The 16,314-nt window shown below is 53.8% G+C and overlaps 1 protein-coding gene across 1 annotated transcript; it reads right to left on the bottom strand.

The window, feature by feature from the left end:
* Positions 1–43: 43 nt before the first annotated feature.
* Positions 44–13,775, bottom strand: DCTN2 (dynactin subunit 2). Its single transcript, XM_062203369.1, has 14 exons — positions 13,608–13,775; positions 12,669–12,737; positions 4,335–4,431; positions 4,074–4,135; positions 3,698–3,796; positions 3,246–3,406; positions 2,919–3,066; positions 2,529–2,594; positions 2,285–2,323; positions 2,030–2,107; positions 1,870–1,941; positions 1,548–1,650; positions 1,351–1,442; positions 44–493 (listed from the first exon to the last, which is right to left on the bottom strand). Exons 1-14 carry the CDS (start codon positions 13,641–13,643, stop codon positions 407–409), a joined length of 1,209 nt encoding a protein of 402 aa, XP_062059353.1. The 5' UTR covers positions 13,644–13,775; the 3' UTR covers positions 44–406.
* Positions 13,776–16,314: the final 2,539 nt, after the last annotated feature.

Here is a 16,314-nt window from a genome sequence, read left to right as displayed (position 1 = left end):
TTTCAGTGCTGCCTCTTCCCCGAGAAATACATCAGTGGCCACACAGAGTACAACAGCATTTAATGGGCAGAATCAGATGTGTAGTAGTACAGTCAGCCACAAAAGCTGTGCTGGACAGGACCCCGTCCTTCCCCACACCCGGCAAAGCAGTACTGGACGTGAGCCGCCGTGTGGCTGGGCCCACGTCCTCATCCCCTGGGCCCGCGGGGGGTGCGCCATCTAATACCCTCCAGCCGCCACTCTGTATTCATCAGGGGAGGGGGATGGACCCCACATGCAAGAACCCTTGCTCCCAGTGTCACATGGAATTGGGACTGCAAGAGTTAAGGTGAGGGGGAAATCCTATGTAAGCTGTTAACAGTTCAGAGGGGTCGGAATTACCCCCGTCTCCGTCTCCCGGAGGTGCTCACTTTCCCAGCTTCTTCATCCGTTCGTCAATGCTGGCAAAGTTGCCCTCAACTGTGGCCAGGTTCTCACGCATGGTTGTCTGCACCTACAAGGAGGTACAAAGGCTCGCTTTCACTGTCAGGTCCAGGAGCTCACCTGGACAAGGACTGGAAGTTTTTTTCCTAGGGAAGAAATGAAGCACGGCTTGTGGGCCCTAGGAGGGTGCGTTTATAGTGGCAGTGTCCTGACTACCCTGGGGTCCAGTGGACGCAGCACAGGGTCTGCCAAGCAGGCCGCACTCAAGAATTCCCGCGGCGGCCATTAGAGGGTGAACCAACGGCAAAGGAAGACCTTTCTCTCTGTCTCTCTCTCTCACTGTCCACTCTGCCTGTCAAAAATAAAAAAAAAAAAAAAAAAAAAAAAAGAATTCCCAGCTTTGAACTAGAAGAGTTCTTTCATCTGCTTTCTATAATGGGAACCAAAACAGAATTGAAATGGGGGTTTGGTCTAAAATTTTATAAAACTTTTTACCAAGTATTTTTTACACACACACACACATATGGATGCGTGCATTTATATATATATTCATTTACTTTGCTGGTCCTGTAATTCTGGTCTCTTGACTTTAATGTTCCCTCAATAATGAGAATGGTGCCGTGCATACAGCTGAAACAAGACTTGCTGTATGCATTGCCAAAGGAATCAATGAAGTTTGCCAGCATCATTTCACTTAATCCACATAACTCAGGCCAGGGTAAATCTCCAAATGGGAAGACAGGAGGTTCACAGGTTAATAAGGTCCCACAGGCACTACGAAGCTGGAGACTCAAGCCACGGCCCTGCCACACCACCAGGCCACACAATGGACTAAGGCACAGTCCCATGAACTAAAGCTGAAGAACTTCGTCCAGAGGAGCTGGAGAAAGCTGAAAGGTGAAAACAGCTCAATAAAGGGACACACACCTGGGTCAAGAGGGTGGTATTGTCTTTGAGAGAACTAGCAATCATCTGCTGAGTGGTATCCAAGTGTGTCAGGAGCTGACCAAACTGCATGGCTACAAAAAAAAAAAAAAAAAAGGTTTGATTGTGATTAGGACCCAGGAGAGAAGAAAAGCCATCCATCCTTCAACCCTTAGCATCTCTGGAAGCTGGCCTCCTACCTTGCTCATGCAACTGCTTGATGGTAACGAGTCTCTGCACCAGTTCCGGAAGGGTGGAGGCGACAGGGCTCCAGCGCTGAATGGTTTCATACAGCTGGTGCACCTGGAGGGCACGACAGGGCCCCAAGGGCACGGCTAGGGCAGGCAGTACAGGATGTAGCAGCAGGAAAAGGGCTGACTGGGCAGTGGGCGGCGCTGCCCCAACTTCCCCACTTCCTCGGCCAGCGAGCGCTTTCAAGACAAGCACCTGAGCCTTCAGTACTAGCTCCTGGAGGAGCTGAGGGAGCAGAAAGGGCTATGGAGACAGGGAAGGTGTCCTGACCTTGCTCTGTGTATCTGCATCCTCCACAGAGGCTTTATGCTTGGCAATCTCATTCACCTTCCCCAGGACGCTCTGAAAGCACAGACGTTAGGTAGATAGGGAATCCTGGGCTCCCAAAGTCCCAAGCTACCCACGATCCAGCGTGTCCTCAGCTTAATACCTGTAGCCGAGCTTCTACTTGGTCCAGAACTGCAAGGTCCAGGGCGCTCACCTTTGCCTGCAGCAGCTCTACAGTCTCCTGGGGGTGGGGTTGGGACAAGAATAATGAAGGGGAAAGGGATCAGGCTAGGAAGAGGCCTGCCATACTCCACTAGTGTTAATAGATCACTACGGACTCAGAAGGAATCCTCTAATGAAATCCAATCCCAACATCCCCTTTGTAAAATCCAAATACTCCAGTGTCTCCACTACTCACCATAAGACAGGCTCCCTGCAGACCTGCAGAAAGGGGGTTCTGGTAGGAAAGGGAGGGAAGAAATCAGTGGTCCCTAAACCTCCATGTGACTGCCACCGTCTCCCATTCTTCCTGGTTGTAGCTGGTAACCCTCCGCCGAGCCCCCCTCCCCCGCCCCGCCCACGGGCTTATGTGGGATGCTGCTGACTTTGTGGCTCAGGGCGCGGGACCTGAGGCTCACAGGAAGGCTAGGAGAGCACCTGACCTGCGCATCCTGATCACAGCGAACAGCTGCCTCCAGCTCCGTCAGGCGCTTCTCGAGTTCTGCAATCTGGCAGAGGAGAGAGGGAAGATTCGCCGCCAGCCTCGCCGCCAGCCTCCCCGCCGCCAGGGCGGAAGCACCTGGATGCTGCTCTTCTCTGCTCGCCATCCCCCCACATCCCCCTGCCACCTGACAGACTCCTTTCCCAGGAACACATCCCTGTCACCATTTTAAAAGCCTAACTGAAAGTAGATGGGTGAGGGAAATGGAGAATGGGACATCAGGTGGAGTGAGAGGCCTTCCCAGCGTGCTCTCGCTCTCCTGGAGGGAGGCAGGAGAATCCGCAGGGCCACATCTGCCCCAGCCTCCAGCTGACACTGTGCACGTACTTACTCTGGCAGCTTGAGAGAACTTGTCCTGCTCAGGCCGAGAATGCAGTTCGTAAGTGACAAGGCTGCTCTCTACGGAGGTCCCACCAGCCGTCTTTCCCCCTGAGCTCCCTTTGCTGTTCTTTGTTGCCTCCAGTTGCAGTAGTAGGCGCCTGGGGCAGGAGACCGAGTAATGACAAGACGAAGGATGGGGGCCACTCTCTTTTGCCCGACAGTCAGTGCTGAGGAATGGCTACGCCACGACTCTCCCCTCAGTCTCCCTGCCAGTGGCTGCCCGAGCCCCTCCACAACCCCACCCAGCAGCGATTTCCCAATCAAGGAGGGCACCCACTTAGCCAGAGCTCCATCGGGGTCGGTAAGGTTGATTGCGGCATCTGGTCCCAGCAGCTTCTCCAGGTGGGAAGCAACCAGCTGCTGCTTCAGGGCTGCCAGCTGTTTGGCCAGCACCACGGGGGTCAGCTTCTCCTCAGTGGCTGACTCCTTCACTGTCGTCTGGCGTGAAGAGAGGCAGACCGGGGGGGGGGGGGGGGGGGGGGAATGTGAATCAATGGAAAAAAAAACGGACCCGACCCTTCAGGAGAGTTTCGGCTGGACGTGAGTCACTGGCATGGTTTTAGCACAGGAGCCTGCCTGCCTGTGGTACTGTGTGTAGACTCCTGTGTGTTCCCAAACTCCAGGAACCTCAGCCCCTCAGCCAGGGGCTTAGGGGATCTTTCTGCTCCTGCTGGGAGTGCCTCCTCAGCTATGTGGGTCACAGCAGAGGGGAGGAGAGCTTATAATCACCTTGATTTTCTCAACTTCACTTGTCAGCTCTTGGACCTCATGCAGTAGTCGCTGGTACTTCTGCTGGGGAGTCTCCTTCACTCCCAGGCCCTCTCCAAGCTAGAGAGTGAACACAGGGTGATGGCACAGCTCCCATTACAGGGAGCCTCAAGAACCATGTAAACCCAGCCCAAGTCATAAGGGTATTATATCCAACTCAGGAGCCTACTACAACAGCCCAGGACAGAAGACCTGGAGACTAACAGCGGGAGGGCTGTGCATTCTCAGGACCCCCACCCAGAGAAACTCAGAGTCCCCACCACATCCCTTGGGCTCCCTCCTCTAGCGCTGCTACACAGGTTGGTCACATCCTCCCACTAACACACAAGCTACAAACCATCTCATATTCTCCAGACTCATAGCCTGTCCTCTTGGTCTTTCCAATACGATCCGAGAAATCTGCCAAGAAAAGACAGAACTAAGGGCCTGAGTTGGGCCCAGGGCAGCCGTGGTCTCAGATGTCTGTGAGGGCTCCCACCAGAGATCTCCAAGGGGGGCCCTGCCTTGAAGCTAAAGACACCAAGACCCAAGGACAGCAAGCCACTTCTCAGGCCTGTCCTTCAGGCTCCCCTCCACCCAACTGCCAGCCCAGCCTCACCGAGTCCCTTTGTTCCCACTCTCTTGTCCTTGAACTTGTCGTAGGCAGCATTAGGATTGACAATGATGTGCTCCACACTTGTGCTTGTCAGCTCCTCCTGCAGGGACAGGTAGTTCAGCCTGGGGCACACTCACTTCACCCTATAATTCCTACCCCATTCCCTAAACCATGAGGAGACTGGGCCCTAATTTTCTAAGGGCAAAGGGTGGCAACATTCCAAGGTGCCGACCTGGGCTCAGCCTAGGAAACTGAAGCTTCCTGGTAAATTTGGAGCCTCAGTTGTATAAATATTAACACCCTGATTCAACTGGCAACAGAGGCAGCAAAACCTCCCCACCCACTCTGTACATAAACCTTCCCCCCACCCCTCCCAGTTGTCGGGCACACACCATGCACTCAAGGCAAGAAACCATCCTGTCCTCTTAACTTCCCCCTCCCAAAAGTAAATCTTGCCACTGAGCAAGTCCGTTTACAGCTCACCTCCCATCCTTGCTGGAGGGAAAAGAGGGAAGGCAGACAGACCACTAACTCTGAGGGAGACTATGAGGACTCTAAACCTGCTGAAGGTAAGACACCAGTTCTTAGACACAAAGGTTGGCAGAAGGCCTGACCAGGGGCCTGGCTTCCAGGCTGCCAGGAGGCTGGAGAATTCAGAGGCCAGCAAGAGGCAAGGGCTTACTGGAGTTTTAAAGGGATGTCTTAGAAGCCAGAAACACAAGTAATATCTGCTTGCCAAGAGCACCCTGGGTCCAGGGCTTGTGTTGGCCCTGAGATGGAGCCAGCCTAGCACCTCTTCACAGAGCAGCTGCTGCACCTGCTTTCTCTCCTGGCCTCTGTTGTGCCTCCAGCACAGAAGCTTCTCCATACACAGGGGCGCAGCAGAGTCAGACTGTAACCTAGAACCCGAGGCCGAGAGGTCCCCTCCTTACCAAACGTCCAAGAACTACACCGAGACGTCCACAGGAGGAAGGCGAATGGATCTTCTTTCCTCCACCTGGGACAACAGTTTGCACCTCTGACTGCACATTGGAACCACTTAGGCCTGGGCCCACCTCTGTGCAGTCGGATTTAATTGTTCTGGACTAGGGCCAGCTACCGAGGTGACTCCAATCTGCAGCCAGGCCTGAGACTGCCTGTGTTTGGCTGTTGGGGAGGGAAGGTGGCGGAGGTGCGCCCTGAGGGAGTAGAGCTGAGAGAAGGAAGCCCTGTCCTCCATCTCTGCCCTGCTAGAGAAGAGATCAATGTGCCTGGCAGCTTTAAAGAGGAGGGAAGGAGAGGGTGAGGAACAAGTAGCAACTTTGATCTTCACCTCTTCTTCGGAAACTGCTGGGCAGAGGGACAAGAGCTACAGATCCAGGGGAAACAAGGGCTCAATGTCCCATATGTAAGTGCCCTGGGAAGAGCCGTTCGAGTGCCAATAATTATCTCTTTAACCTTCTCTGAAATGTTATATATAGCCAAAGCATCCACAGGCCAAAGAGCTGTGCTCTCTGGCCTCTGTCCAGTATCTGCCAAGGACTCAGGCTCAGGAGAGACAACCATATTAAGTCACATTTGAGGATACACCACTTCTCCCTTTGAAAGCCCTACATCAAGACCAATGAGGCAGAAATCTTTGTCTTTAGTCGTCTTACAAAAAGAGGAATGGGAGGCATAACCTACAGAGCCACGAAGGAAATTAATCATAGATACTGTCTATAAAGCCCTTGTTACTGGTGGGCGCTATGCACACAAGAACCTACTTCCTTATTTAAGGCCCTAAGGAGGCGCGCCTCAGGGGTTCTGGATGGTCGCAGACATGGACAAGGCATTGATCCCAGGTTCCCTGCGGCAGGAGCATGCCCTGGGCCGGGAGGTCAGCCTGCCGCTGGCATCCTCTCGGGCCCTCTTGGAGGCTGTGACCTTGGGAGCCTCAGGCGGGCAGCACACGCTAGTCGTCCGGTGGCACCTACTCCACCAGCGTCTTGCAGATCTGGGGTATGGGTTGGGCCAGTATCATTATGGTGACTTGTGAGACAGAGAAAGGCTGTCAGCGGGCGTAGGGCTGAGGCTAGGGATGAAGATTTAGTAGAGACACAAAGAGAAACAACTGCCCAGCACAGCACACCCCGTTAAAAAGCAGACGAAAGGTCAGGCTTCTTACCAGCTCCTTGTGGTTTCCCCAGAGGTGAGAAAATCAAGAGTTAAAAAAGAAAGGGAGTGGGGGAATGGGGATGAGGGAGGGGAAAAAAAAAAGACAAAATTGTTATTAGCAAATTGTCACATGCACTACATGACAGTCTTCCAACACACTGCACCACAGGGCCCCAGGGGAGCCTAGCAAGGTCTGGGGGCCAAGGAATCTCCGCTGGGGTCACCGTATACTCCAAGAGAAAGAAGAGCATGAGACCCTTTCCTCTGGTGGTGAGGATGTCATGAAGCTTTGCCATCACCAGAAGCGATGTAGGGTGTGAGAGGTACGGGTTAGACGTTACAAGCTAGTGGCACAGAATGGAAAGGGCGGGAAGAGAAGGCTGAGGGCGAGGGCGGCTCTAGAAGTGGCAGAACATGAGGCAGAGGTCATGGAGATGCTGAGGACCCACAGCTGGCGGAGGGCTCCCAATTCTTAAGGGGGAGTTCCCTTTACTAGCTCATGGCCCATGTCTCTGTCTCCCAGTTCCTCCGGTTGTGAAGAGTTCATCAGTCAGAACGATAGTGCCCATGCGGGTGGTCCAATATGCCTTCAGGGTAGGCAGGACAGACCTGTCAGGTACAGGTGGTGAGTCTAAGGAAACAGGAAGCACCTAACTGCAGCCCTGCTCACATTTCCTGCTGCCAGAGAAGAGGCGAGGCAAACACTGGTTCCTCCTGCAGCCTGGTGCACTTGTGGCCATCCTGCATAGCTGGGAAGTCAGCCCGCAGCTCTGAGAGGCCCAGGGCAGATCTGCGTGATATGCCAGCACAAAGAGCCCCAAGGACACCAAGACCCCCAGCCCATGCGCAGAACATGTCTCTTCAACCTTCTGTTCACAGGCACTGGAGGGTGGACACGGGGAAGGGTGAGTATACTGAAGGTGTTAATTTACTCCAGACCCCAGGGATTCGGCTGTCACTCCCGGGCACGACTGGTTTAGAACTGCCAGCAGGGGAAATCTGGCTGTATGCCCGGCCTTTCCAGGATTTCTGTCAATGGTAGATGGACGTGAGAAAGGCTGAGGACAGTTACACATGTATGAAAACCGTGGTGGGATAATGACACGCACTTCCTTCCCAAGACTTCAGCCAGACAGATCTGACCTCCAACCCCTCCACTCCCTGGCTGATGCCAGTGGGGTCAAGCTCAGCCAAGAGCCCTCTCTTAGCCCAGGCAAGAGGTGGTGGTTCCAGGTGCTCCAGTCCAGGAAGCCGGTCCCTGCACAGAGTGGGCTACGAATGCAGAGCTGCACACATGTGCGAAGTATGAGACTATGCCTTTCTCTATCTCATCCCAAGCTAAAACCTGCTTGGGAGAAACTAAGGAGGGGGAGAGAGTTCACTGGGGTGTAAGCTTAAGTTTAAATCATGAGGAATGAGGCTGGTGTTGCAGTGCAACAGGTCGAGCCGCTGCTCACGATGCCCACATCCCACACCGGAGTGCTGGTTCTGAGCCCTGGCTATTCTGTTTCTGATCCACTTCCACTAAGGAGCTGAAGAAGGCAGGGAACACGGCTTAAATACCTGGGCCCCTGCCACTCACGGGTGAGACTAGGATGGAGTTCCTGGCTTCTGCCTTTGGCCTGGCCCAGCCCTGGCTGTCAGTGGCTATTTAGGGAGTGCACCAGCAGATGGAGACCTCTCTCTTTGATTTCAGAATAAATAAATAAATCTTAAAAAAAAAAAAATTATGCAGGATGGGCAGAATGGGGAGTTGGAAAAGTCAAAGAGAAGGAAAAATGGTATATTAGCTTGTAAATACTTTATACCATCCCTCCAGGTTTGTCCTATGAGGTGAGAGGGACAATGAGATTTTTGGCATAATTCTTGTAACAGTCACCATGGAAACCAAGGACACCATATCTACCTTGACTGGGATATTTCAGTGCACTGGTCCTGGGAACTGGCTTACCAGTTACTGACTCTCAGCCCTTCTCACTAAGGGACTCCCAGATGCCCCAGGGCTGTTTGGCTACGTGGCTGTGCCTCTGAGGGCAAGACCTAAAGTTCTACAGCAGACAGGAGACGCGGCCACGGCTGCTCCCTGAGCCTGTTCAGGCTCTACACCAACACTGCAGCCAAGGGGACCTCATAACCATGACGACGAGGAGGATGCACAGAGCCACAGAAGAAAACTGTCCAGGATGGACCAATATAATGTTGATCATCCATACATCCATCTCTAAGGAGGGGTGCAGAAACACAAAGACTCGCCAAAGCACAAAGAACCCAAATTATTATTTTTTTTAAATAATCCAAATTATTTTCTGAAAGGTGCACGTAATAGCCTCCTCCCATCCCATCTTACTTAGCATAGGGGATTATGAAGATTTTTTTGGGGAAAATCCACACACAATTAAGAAGTGAGGCCTGTGGCTGTTCCCCTTGTCCACTCTTATCTAGAAGGCTCAATGTCATTCCATGAAAATCTCTGCATCCCATCTCGTCTGAGGAAGAGAAGGGCAGCCTCCTTTTGACTCTGACCCCTAAACGCCTCATGTTCAGAGCATCCACAGCCTCCATGTTTCTATCCCATCCTCCGCTGGACAGTTTTATTCTGCAGCCCTCACAAAGGGAAAAGACAATGATTCGTGGATCACAGTCATGTTTCTACACCTTGATTAATGATCTTCAAACCTAAGGCCAGCAGGCCCCTCAGTGACCCAGCTAAGGACCCGATGGAATTTAAAACAATCAGCTACAACAACAGCACAGCGGCACAGCATCGCATGCGAGATGGCAGATGAGAAAAACATGCAGAGAAGAAGCATTGAATGGTCTTACTTGTGCAAACTAGTGTCCAGGCAAGGTGGTGAGGAGGGAGGATGGGGGAAGCATTAGGAAAAACTCAGGTAAGTTCAAATGCGCCAACAGTCAACGAACACAATCAAGCATCTCTGTGATATTCTAGGCCGTAAGGAAGGGGACCTGTTGTTTGTTCCCGCAGGCTGGAGGGCGCCCAGCATCATCTACCCTTAGGAGAACTCAGCCTGCCAGAGCCCACCCGAACTATGGCGAGGCCACCTTTCAGCGTGGAACTGCAGGCAGTTACGCCACGAAGGGAGACACGAAATCCTGCTTCCGGGGAGGTTTTCAAAGGTCACTCCTCTTACTCCCGCAGTTCAAAAGCCACGTGCAGGACCCCTCCCTGACCCAAGGGAGGCTGTGGGCCCAGGGGAGGGAATTCCATGGGAAGTAGCTTCCTCACGAGACATTTTAAGCCAAGTCTCCCAATGAGCCGGCTGCCCCAGCCAAACCCGGGTGTGTCTGAAGCGAGGAGAGGTCTCCCGCATGAGGGGACAGGGCCAGCCTGCACAGTTTGCAGGTCATTCCTCTTCTACTTCCTGCTAGTGCTGCTTCACAGGGAAACGGACAAATCAGAACTATCTGTAGCAAAGTTTGGATCATCTGCTGCTTTCCTCACCCATCCTCCCCACTAACGGGAATCAAGCCTTGTGTGTTTCCCTTAAACTGGCCATTAAGATCAAGGGACATCAGAGGACGCTCTTCCCTCCCACAGCCCAATTTCTTTCTCAGTGGAGAAATCAGGGGAAGGAGGGACGGTCAACACTGACTGACGCTTACTTTAAGTAAAAGACCAGCTCCCCTCCAAGAGGCCCCCACCAAGTAGGCTGTCCAGGAGTGGGAAGGACGCTTCATCAGCCAGCCTTGCGTTTTTGGGTCTGTGTGCATATATTAACTATTTCAAAAGCTCATAAAATCAAAGTTGAGAACAATCTGGAGACTAAGGCAGAGAATGCTATTGCCAGGCATTAAGGAGGTGACAGAAAATGCCACGGGTCCAGCCACAAGAGTGGCGATGAGCACCGTCGCCTTGGGTGGGACTGAGAGTCCAGGCCCCTGGAGGCGCCATTTCTGGATAGACTTCAGCAAACAACTCCCTGTTCCTCTGACTGCATGCTTACGGCAGAGCCATTACTCAGCTGACTTCCCGAAAGCTGCCCTCCAAAGGCCCACAGAGACTCGCACGGCCACAAACGTTAGCTGGCATCAGGATACATCGCAGCCCCCAGGGGCCCTGAAGCAGCTGAAGGTCTCACTCCCCACCCCCGCTCCTTCCTAGCGAGGACAGGCACTCTGCCGAGCCTGGTGGGGAGGCAGCTGCAGCTTCATCGCCCTCCTATTTAGCTCCAAGCTCCTAGGCATCACTGTCGTGGCATCCTGGATGCAGGAAATGAACCTTCATGCTATCTCCTCCCCAGCAGCCACCTCGCTAGAAGCGACTCAGATGGGCTGCTCAGGCTTAGTGGGGAGAACTCGCCATCCAGAGCTGCACAACCAGAGGGTCCTTCCATGCCAAAAATGGGCATCACCTTCTATTATAAAGAGAGATCTCAGTATCTTCTAAAGAAAAATTACAATGTATTTTTTGTTGTTGTTTGCAAAGGGAACCGCTGTGACACTACCCAATTTGTATCAGAATCACTGCCAAAGGGACAGAGTTCTATTCATTATCTTACCATGAAGGCATGCTATTTTATAGGCAGAGGCCCAGGCTTGAGTTGAATAGTCTCTGAGCTGTGGCAGCACAGGGAAGTTCTCAGCATACACACTCCTATCCTGTGAGGATGGAAGCAGCTTGCTGGAGCGACAGGTGCACACTCTTGGAGTGACAGGTGCACCCTCAGATCCTTGGCAACAACATCATCTGCATTATCTCCAGATACTCAAGCTTGGGGGACAGACTGACATGCTAGCGAGTATGGAAGCCACAAGGAACACATCACTGAGAGAGGGGACAGGGAAGGTGTTCCCCACAACGTAGGAAGCACTTCCACAAGGGGGAATCAAATAAATAAGTGAGTACGCCAAGCCATACATAGGAAGCCAGCAACCAGCATTCCCCAGAACTAACCAGCCCCACAGATACAGCCACAGGACTTACAGACACGCATCCTGAGCCTGTTCCCAGTGACTCTTGGTCACACCTTCTCTGAGCTCTCATACAATCAACGTGACTCAACCCAGCTCTCTTTGGAAACACAAGAACCTAAAACCCAGCCTGTGAAATATACTAATAGATTTTTGTCCCCCTTGGCACTTACACACAGAGTTTTCACTATGTTCATTTTCGTTCACTCAATTTTGTTTTTTCCCCCATGTTTCCTACATGTATCCCAATTCTCCCTTAGTCTTGGGCTTTCTAAGGACAGGGGCATTTCTTCTTCTGTGCTGCACAAAGAATAAACACATTCAATAAATGATGCTGAATGGTTCTGCTTGGGGCAGCAGTTAGGAAGCCACGTGGGCCACCTGCAGCCTGTACCGTGGCGTCTGGGTTTCCATCCCAGCTCTGCTCCAGTCTAGCTTCCTGCTAATGCACACTGTGGGAGGCAGCAGGTGACTGCTTCAAGCATGTGGATCCCAGCCAGCCACGCGGGAATCCCAGACTGAGTTCCTGGATCCAGGCTCCGGCCTGGCCCAGCCCCAGCTATTGCAGGCAGACAGGGAATGAACCAGCAGATGTTATTTCTCTTTCTGCCTTTCATATTTAAAAAAAAAATTCTCTGCCTTTCATAGTCATATTTCCTTAAAAAAAGAAAAAAAAAAAAAAGGCTCTCCTCATGGTTAAACTGTCTCCACTGCTAGCTTCTTCCTCCTGAGTTCTTGGATCTGAAAGAGCTACCACAGCCTCTCCTCTGCTGACATGAAACACTTGTGTTCTTCCTCAAACTTCTTTTGTTCTGATCAGCTCCCTTATCTAACATCTCCAAATAATCTTCCTTGCCCCATGGCTGTAAGAAGTAGTCCTCTATACTTCAAAGTCTAGTTCTTGGTAAGGTTCTCATGAACATGTAGAAAGCCTACTTTCTTTATCCGGAGTGCTCACGCATCATGGCTCACTGCTCTGGATGAGAACCCAGGGCCTGAACTAAGTCACCAGTGCCAAATGGAACTGTTTTATTTCAGTTTAAATATCTAAAGGCCCAAGGACCGGGGCTTTGCACACAGGTCTCGTTAGCGGTAACCCTACTGGCTTGACTCTCGCTCCTGGCTCTGCTCCTCAGCGCCTGTGAGGCCAGGAAGGCCTATGCAAGCTGTGCAGCCTGGGGTTGGCATACCCGCTTATTGCTGTGGCTTTGCAGACCAGGGGACGGGCCTGTATTGGGGGAGGAGTCCCGAGGCAGCACAGTGTCTTACCGCATCAAACTCCGCTTGATCATCCTCAGGTAGATCACTGGTTTCATACACATCTGGCTCGTTCCTGGCCTGCAGGCAGAAGCAGGGACCACCCAGTCTCACTACCCAGCACCCATCAGCACCTCCTTCCCCACTCCCATTTGAACGAGCTAACGGTGAAGGCAGGCTGTGATGCCAGGATCCTGTCCCTTCTCCTCCACCTGCGCTGTCAACAGCGTGTCTGCACCCCGATCTCCGAGTAGTGGGGATGACAGTGGGCACAACTGGGAGCTGAGGGTAAGTGTTAGTGATAACAAACCCTGATTCTGGAGGGGGGCACGTCCGAAGGAGGTGAGGGCTATCCTCGAATTAGGCCCTGTACACCACTACCCTGGCTGAAGAGTTACAGTGACTCAGGACCCAGCACCCTACCTCCTGTGCCCCACCCCCAAGAACTCAGGCCGGGCAGCACAAAAAGCCAACATGTGCATGTGGGTAAGAGGGCGCCGGCTTCCCGAAGGCCAGACCTCCCCATGTGACACAAGAAGGGGTTCTGCCACAGGAACCTCTTCCTTGGCAGGCTTAGGACCACAAGGGGCCTGGTGTTGTGTGTCGGGGCTAGGGACGGGGCACTCATGGGGAGGTCTGGAGAGGCACGGGCGGGGTTGACACAGATGGTAAAAACACAAGGGTACAAGTGGTAAGCGCCCGGAGACGATTTCTGGGCCGAGAAGCCGGCGGCTGCCGGAAAGAGGGCCTGGTGGGCTGTCTGAAAGCCCGGCCTGGCCCCGGCCGCGTCAGTGGTCCGGGGAGGTGCTGCAGCCGGCCGAGAGCAGCGGCGGGAGCCCTCGGGGCTGAGGAGGGGCTGCAGGCGGGAGGGGTCGCGGGTAGGTTTCTGTTGGGGGTCCCTGGGAGGTCGGGGCCGCGGTCCTAGGGAACCGGGGCCGGCCCTGTACTCACAATGCCGGGAAGGTCGGCGTATTTAGGGTCCGCCATGGCGGCGGCGAGGCGGGGCTGGGGGACCGGGGCCTCGGTGAAGCCGGGGCCGGTGACCGGGTAGGGGAGAGGCTGGGTCCGGGTCCCCGGCTAAGGCGGCGGCAAAGGGAGCGGCAGAGGCGCAGGAAGTCTCGCGACAAAAGCACAGTAGAAGGGTAAAGCAAAAGTCGCGAGAGCAGCCCGCGACCACACCCCTGGAGAGGCAGGGATTGGCGAAAACGAGGCCAGGCGATGAGGTAATGGCCAGGGGACGCCGCCTAGGATTGTGGGATGTGTAGTCTGGGTCCCCCGCGCCGGGGCGGGACCGGCCCTAACGCACCTGGGGTGCTCCATCACACAGCTGCTTGCTTTTATCGCTACAGCAGGTCTGTGAATAACGTGTACAGCTGCTGTGTTGGCCTCCCAGAACCTGCCTAGAGAAAACCACACAGCTAGTCCTGCTGGGTAGCATAGCCCTGGCTTCAGAAACAATAGCAAGAAGTAACATTTCCTAAGTGCTTAGTGCATGTTTGTTAGGAACGGAAAAGTTAAGCAACCTTGGCCAATTAGGACTGGCAGATAAGATACAGGGCGCCCAGCTGCAACTGAATTTCAGGTAAACAAAAGGCCATTTGTGTTGTGTTTTTCTATGAGTGTATTCCATGTCATATACTGACACAAAGAAATTATTATTTACCGGAAATTCAGATTTAAGTGGGCATCTTGGTTTTGTGCTTTTCAAACCTGGCAATCCTACAGAAGTTCAGGAAAGGATAAGTGGTGCTTCCATGCTTGAACACTGTGTTCTTAATCACTTGGCCAACAGTTCCTGGACTTTTGAATGTCACGGTCCGGTAAAATTAAAACAACAAGCCTTTTTTGAGGGCAGACATAGCATTGCTGTCTTTTTATTTTACTAAGTAAGGACATTACAGACAGAAAAACCTGCTATCTATCTGTTATCACCATCATCATTCGATAAAAAGTAGGAAGGGCAGGCTCTCAGAATAAAAGACAGCCCTTTGAGACACAACAAATCCAGCTTTTTGAAAAACTCATGTAGCTTCTGATGGCATGTGACCAGTGACCTCCCACCCCATGGACTGGCGATCTGAAGCCCCTTCACTAAGGATGCCACCTTGGAGCCCCTGGGATGTTTCCTGAACTTGCCAGATGCTGCAACACAGAGAAACAGTGCCAAACCAAGTGACTGGAGAGTTCCTGAATTTGGAATCACTGTCATTCTCTCTGTGGGCTCCTGCCCAAGCCTCTGCTTCCTCTCCAGAGTCCTGCTGCCCTGCTACCCGTTCCTCAGGCCAGACCCCTTTCCTGCAGCTCCCTGAAGATTCAAGAGGGGTCGGCGGTGTTCTGAGCGCTTCTGTCTCGTGGGGCCGGGCCATCAGTCCCTCTCCCTTGCCCACAGCATCTGACTCCCTCTAGACAATCCCCCCCTCCGTCTCCCATCATCCTGCCCCTCCCTTGGCCTGCAGCCTCCACTCCAGCAATCCATCCCTCTGTTGGCCAGCTGAGGCCTGTGACGCGAGGAGAAAATCAATTCAGCCGCTTCTTGGTGCTTCGGCTCAGAGGCTGCAGCAGGAGCTGACCCAGGGGGAGGAAGAATGAGCAATCTCCGGACTTTTTTTTTTTTCTTTAAAACATTTTTTTTTAATCAGCGAAAGAGGAGCAGCAGCAAAGAAAGGCCCGAGAAAGGGGCTGGGGTGTTGGGGCTGTGTTCATTGGAGACTGGGAAGCACATACACACTCGGGTGCCTAAGCCTGCCCCAAACCCAGATGGAGGCGGTCACCCTCCCATCCCACTCCCATCAGCACCCCTCCTTCACAGAATGCTGACCCCCTTTCTCTTGCAAAAGTTACTCCAGCCCAGCCTCAACCTAAAAGGCAAAAATGAGAATTTTATCTGCTTTTGAATTCTGACAGCCCAGAATGGGAGCTTATGTTGCCTCAGACTGGAGGTCCCATGTGTACTGGGGGCAGGTAGTAGAGGGATGTAGAAGGGAGTAGCCAGACCCTTCCCTGTAGCCCCTCGCTGCCGCCGGCACCTGGACACCCACCTCCACTGGGGAGCGGCCAGCAGCTCTTGCAGGCCCAGTTCGGTGGGCAGTCAGGCCTCGGTGCTGTACGCAGTGGGCGGGGGTGGGGGTGGAGGGGGGTGAGGAGTGTGTGCTCTGGGGAGAGGACCTTGATGGGGTGGCCCACCTTTCCTACCGAGGTGGCAGGTCCATGCAGTCCCCTCATCCCTGTCAGGGGATGGAGTCTGAGCGACAGACGCACAACTCGGGGGCGTGGGGTGAGAGGCAGCAAGTGAGCTGAGTCGGGACAGAGGTGAGGGCAAGGTCATCTCCGGGGGCGGGGGTGGAGGGGGAGGAAGCGAGGAGAGCCGCGAGCCCCAGTGCGGTGGTCGACGCGGGGCGGAGCGGCCCCCTGCGAAGGAGGCCCCGCCCCGAGCCGGCGCGCCCCGCCCAGGCCCGCAGCGCGGCGCTGCAGCGCGAGGGGCGGAGAGGCAGAGCCGAGAGGACCAGACGCCCAGGTCGCCCGCATCCTTGTGCCGCAGCCTCGAGAAAGCGCGCCCGGCCCTGCTCGCCAGCCTTCGCCCCGGCGCCCCCCGGCTGTCTTCCCGGCCCAGCGAGCCAGCACCTGTGCAGTGCCTCGGCCTCCTGCGCCGCGCGCCTCA

The sequence above is a fragment of the Lepus europaeus genome, chromosome 10 (genome assembly GCF_033115175.1).
Source record: "Lepus europaeus isolate LE1 chromosome 10, mLepTim1.pri, whole genome shotgun sequence".
NCBI classification, from domain to species: Eukaryota; Metazoa; Chordata; class Mammalia; order Lagomorpha; family Leporidae; genus Lepus; species Lepus europaeus.
The sequence above is the reverse complement of the archived record's forward strand: the minus strand, read 5'-3'. Positions and strand labels throughout refer to the sequence as shown.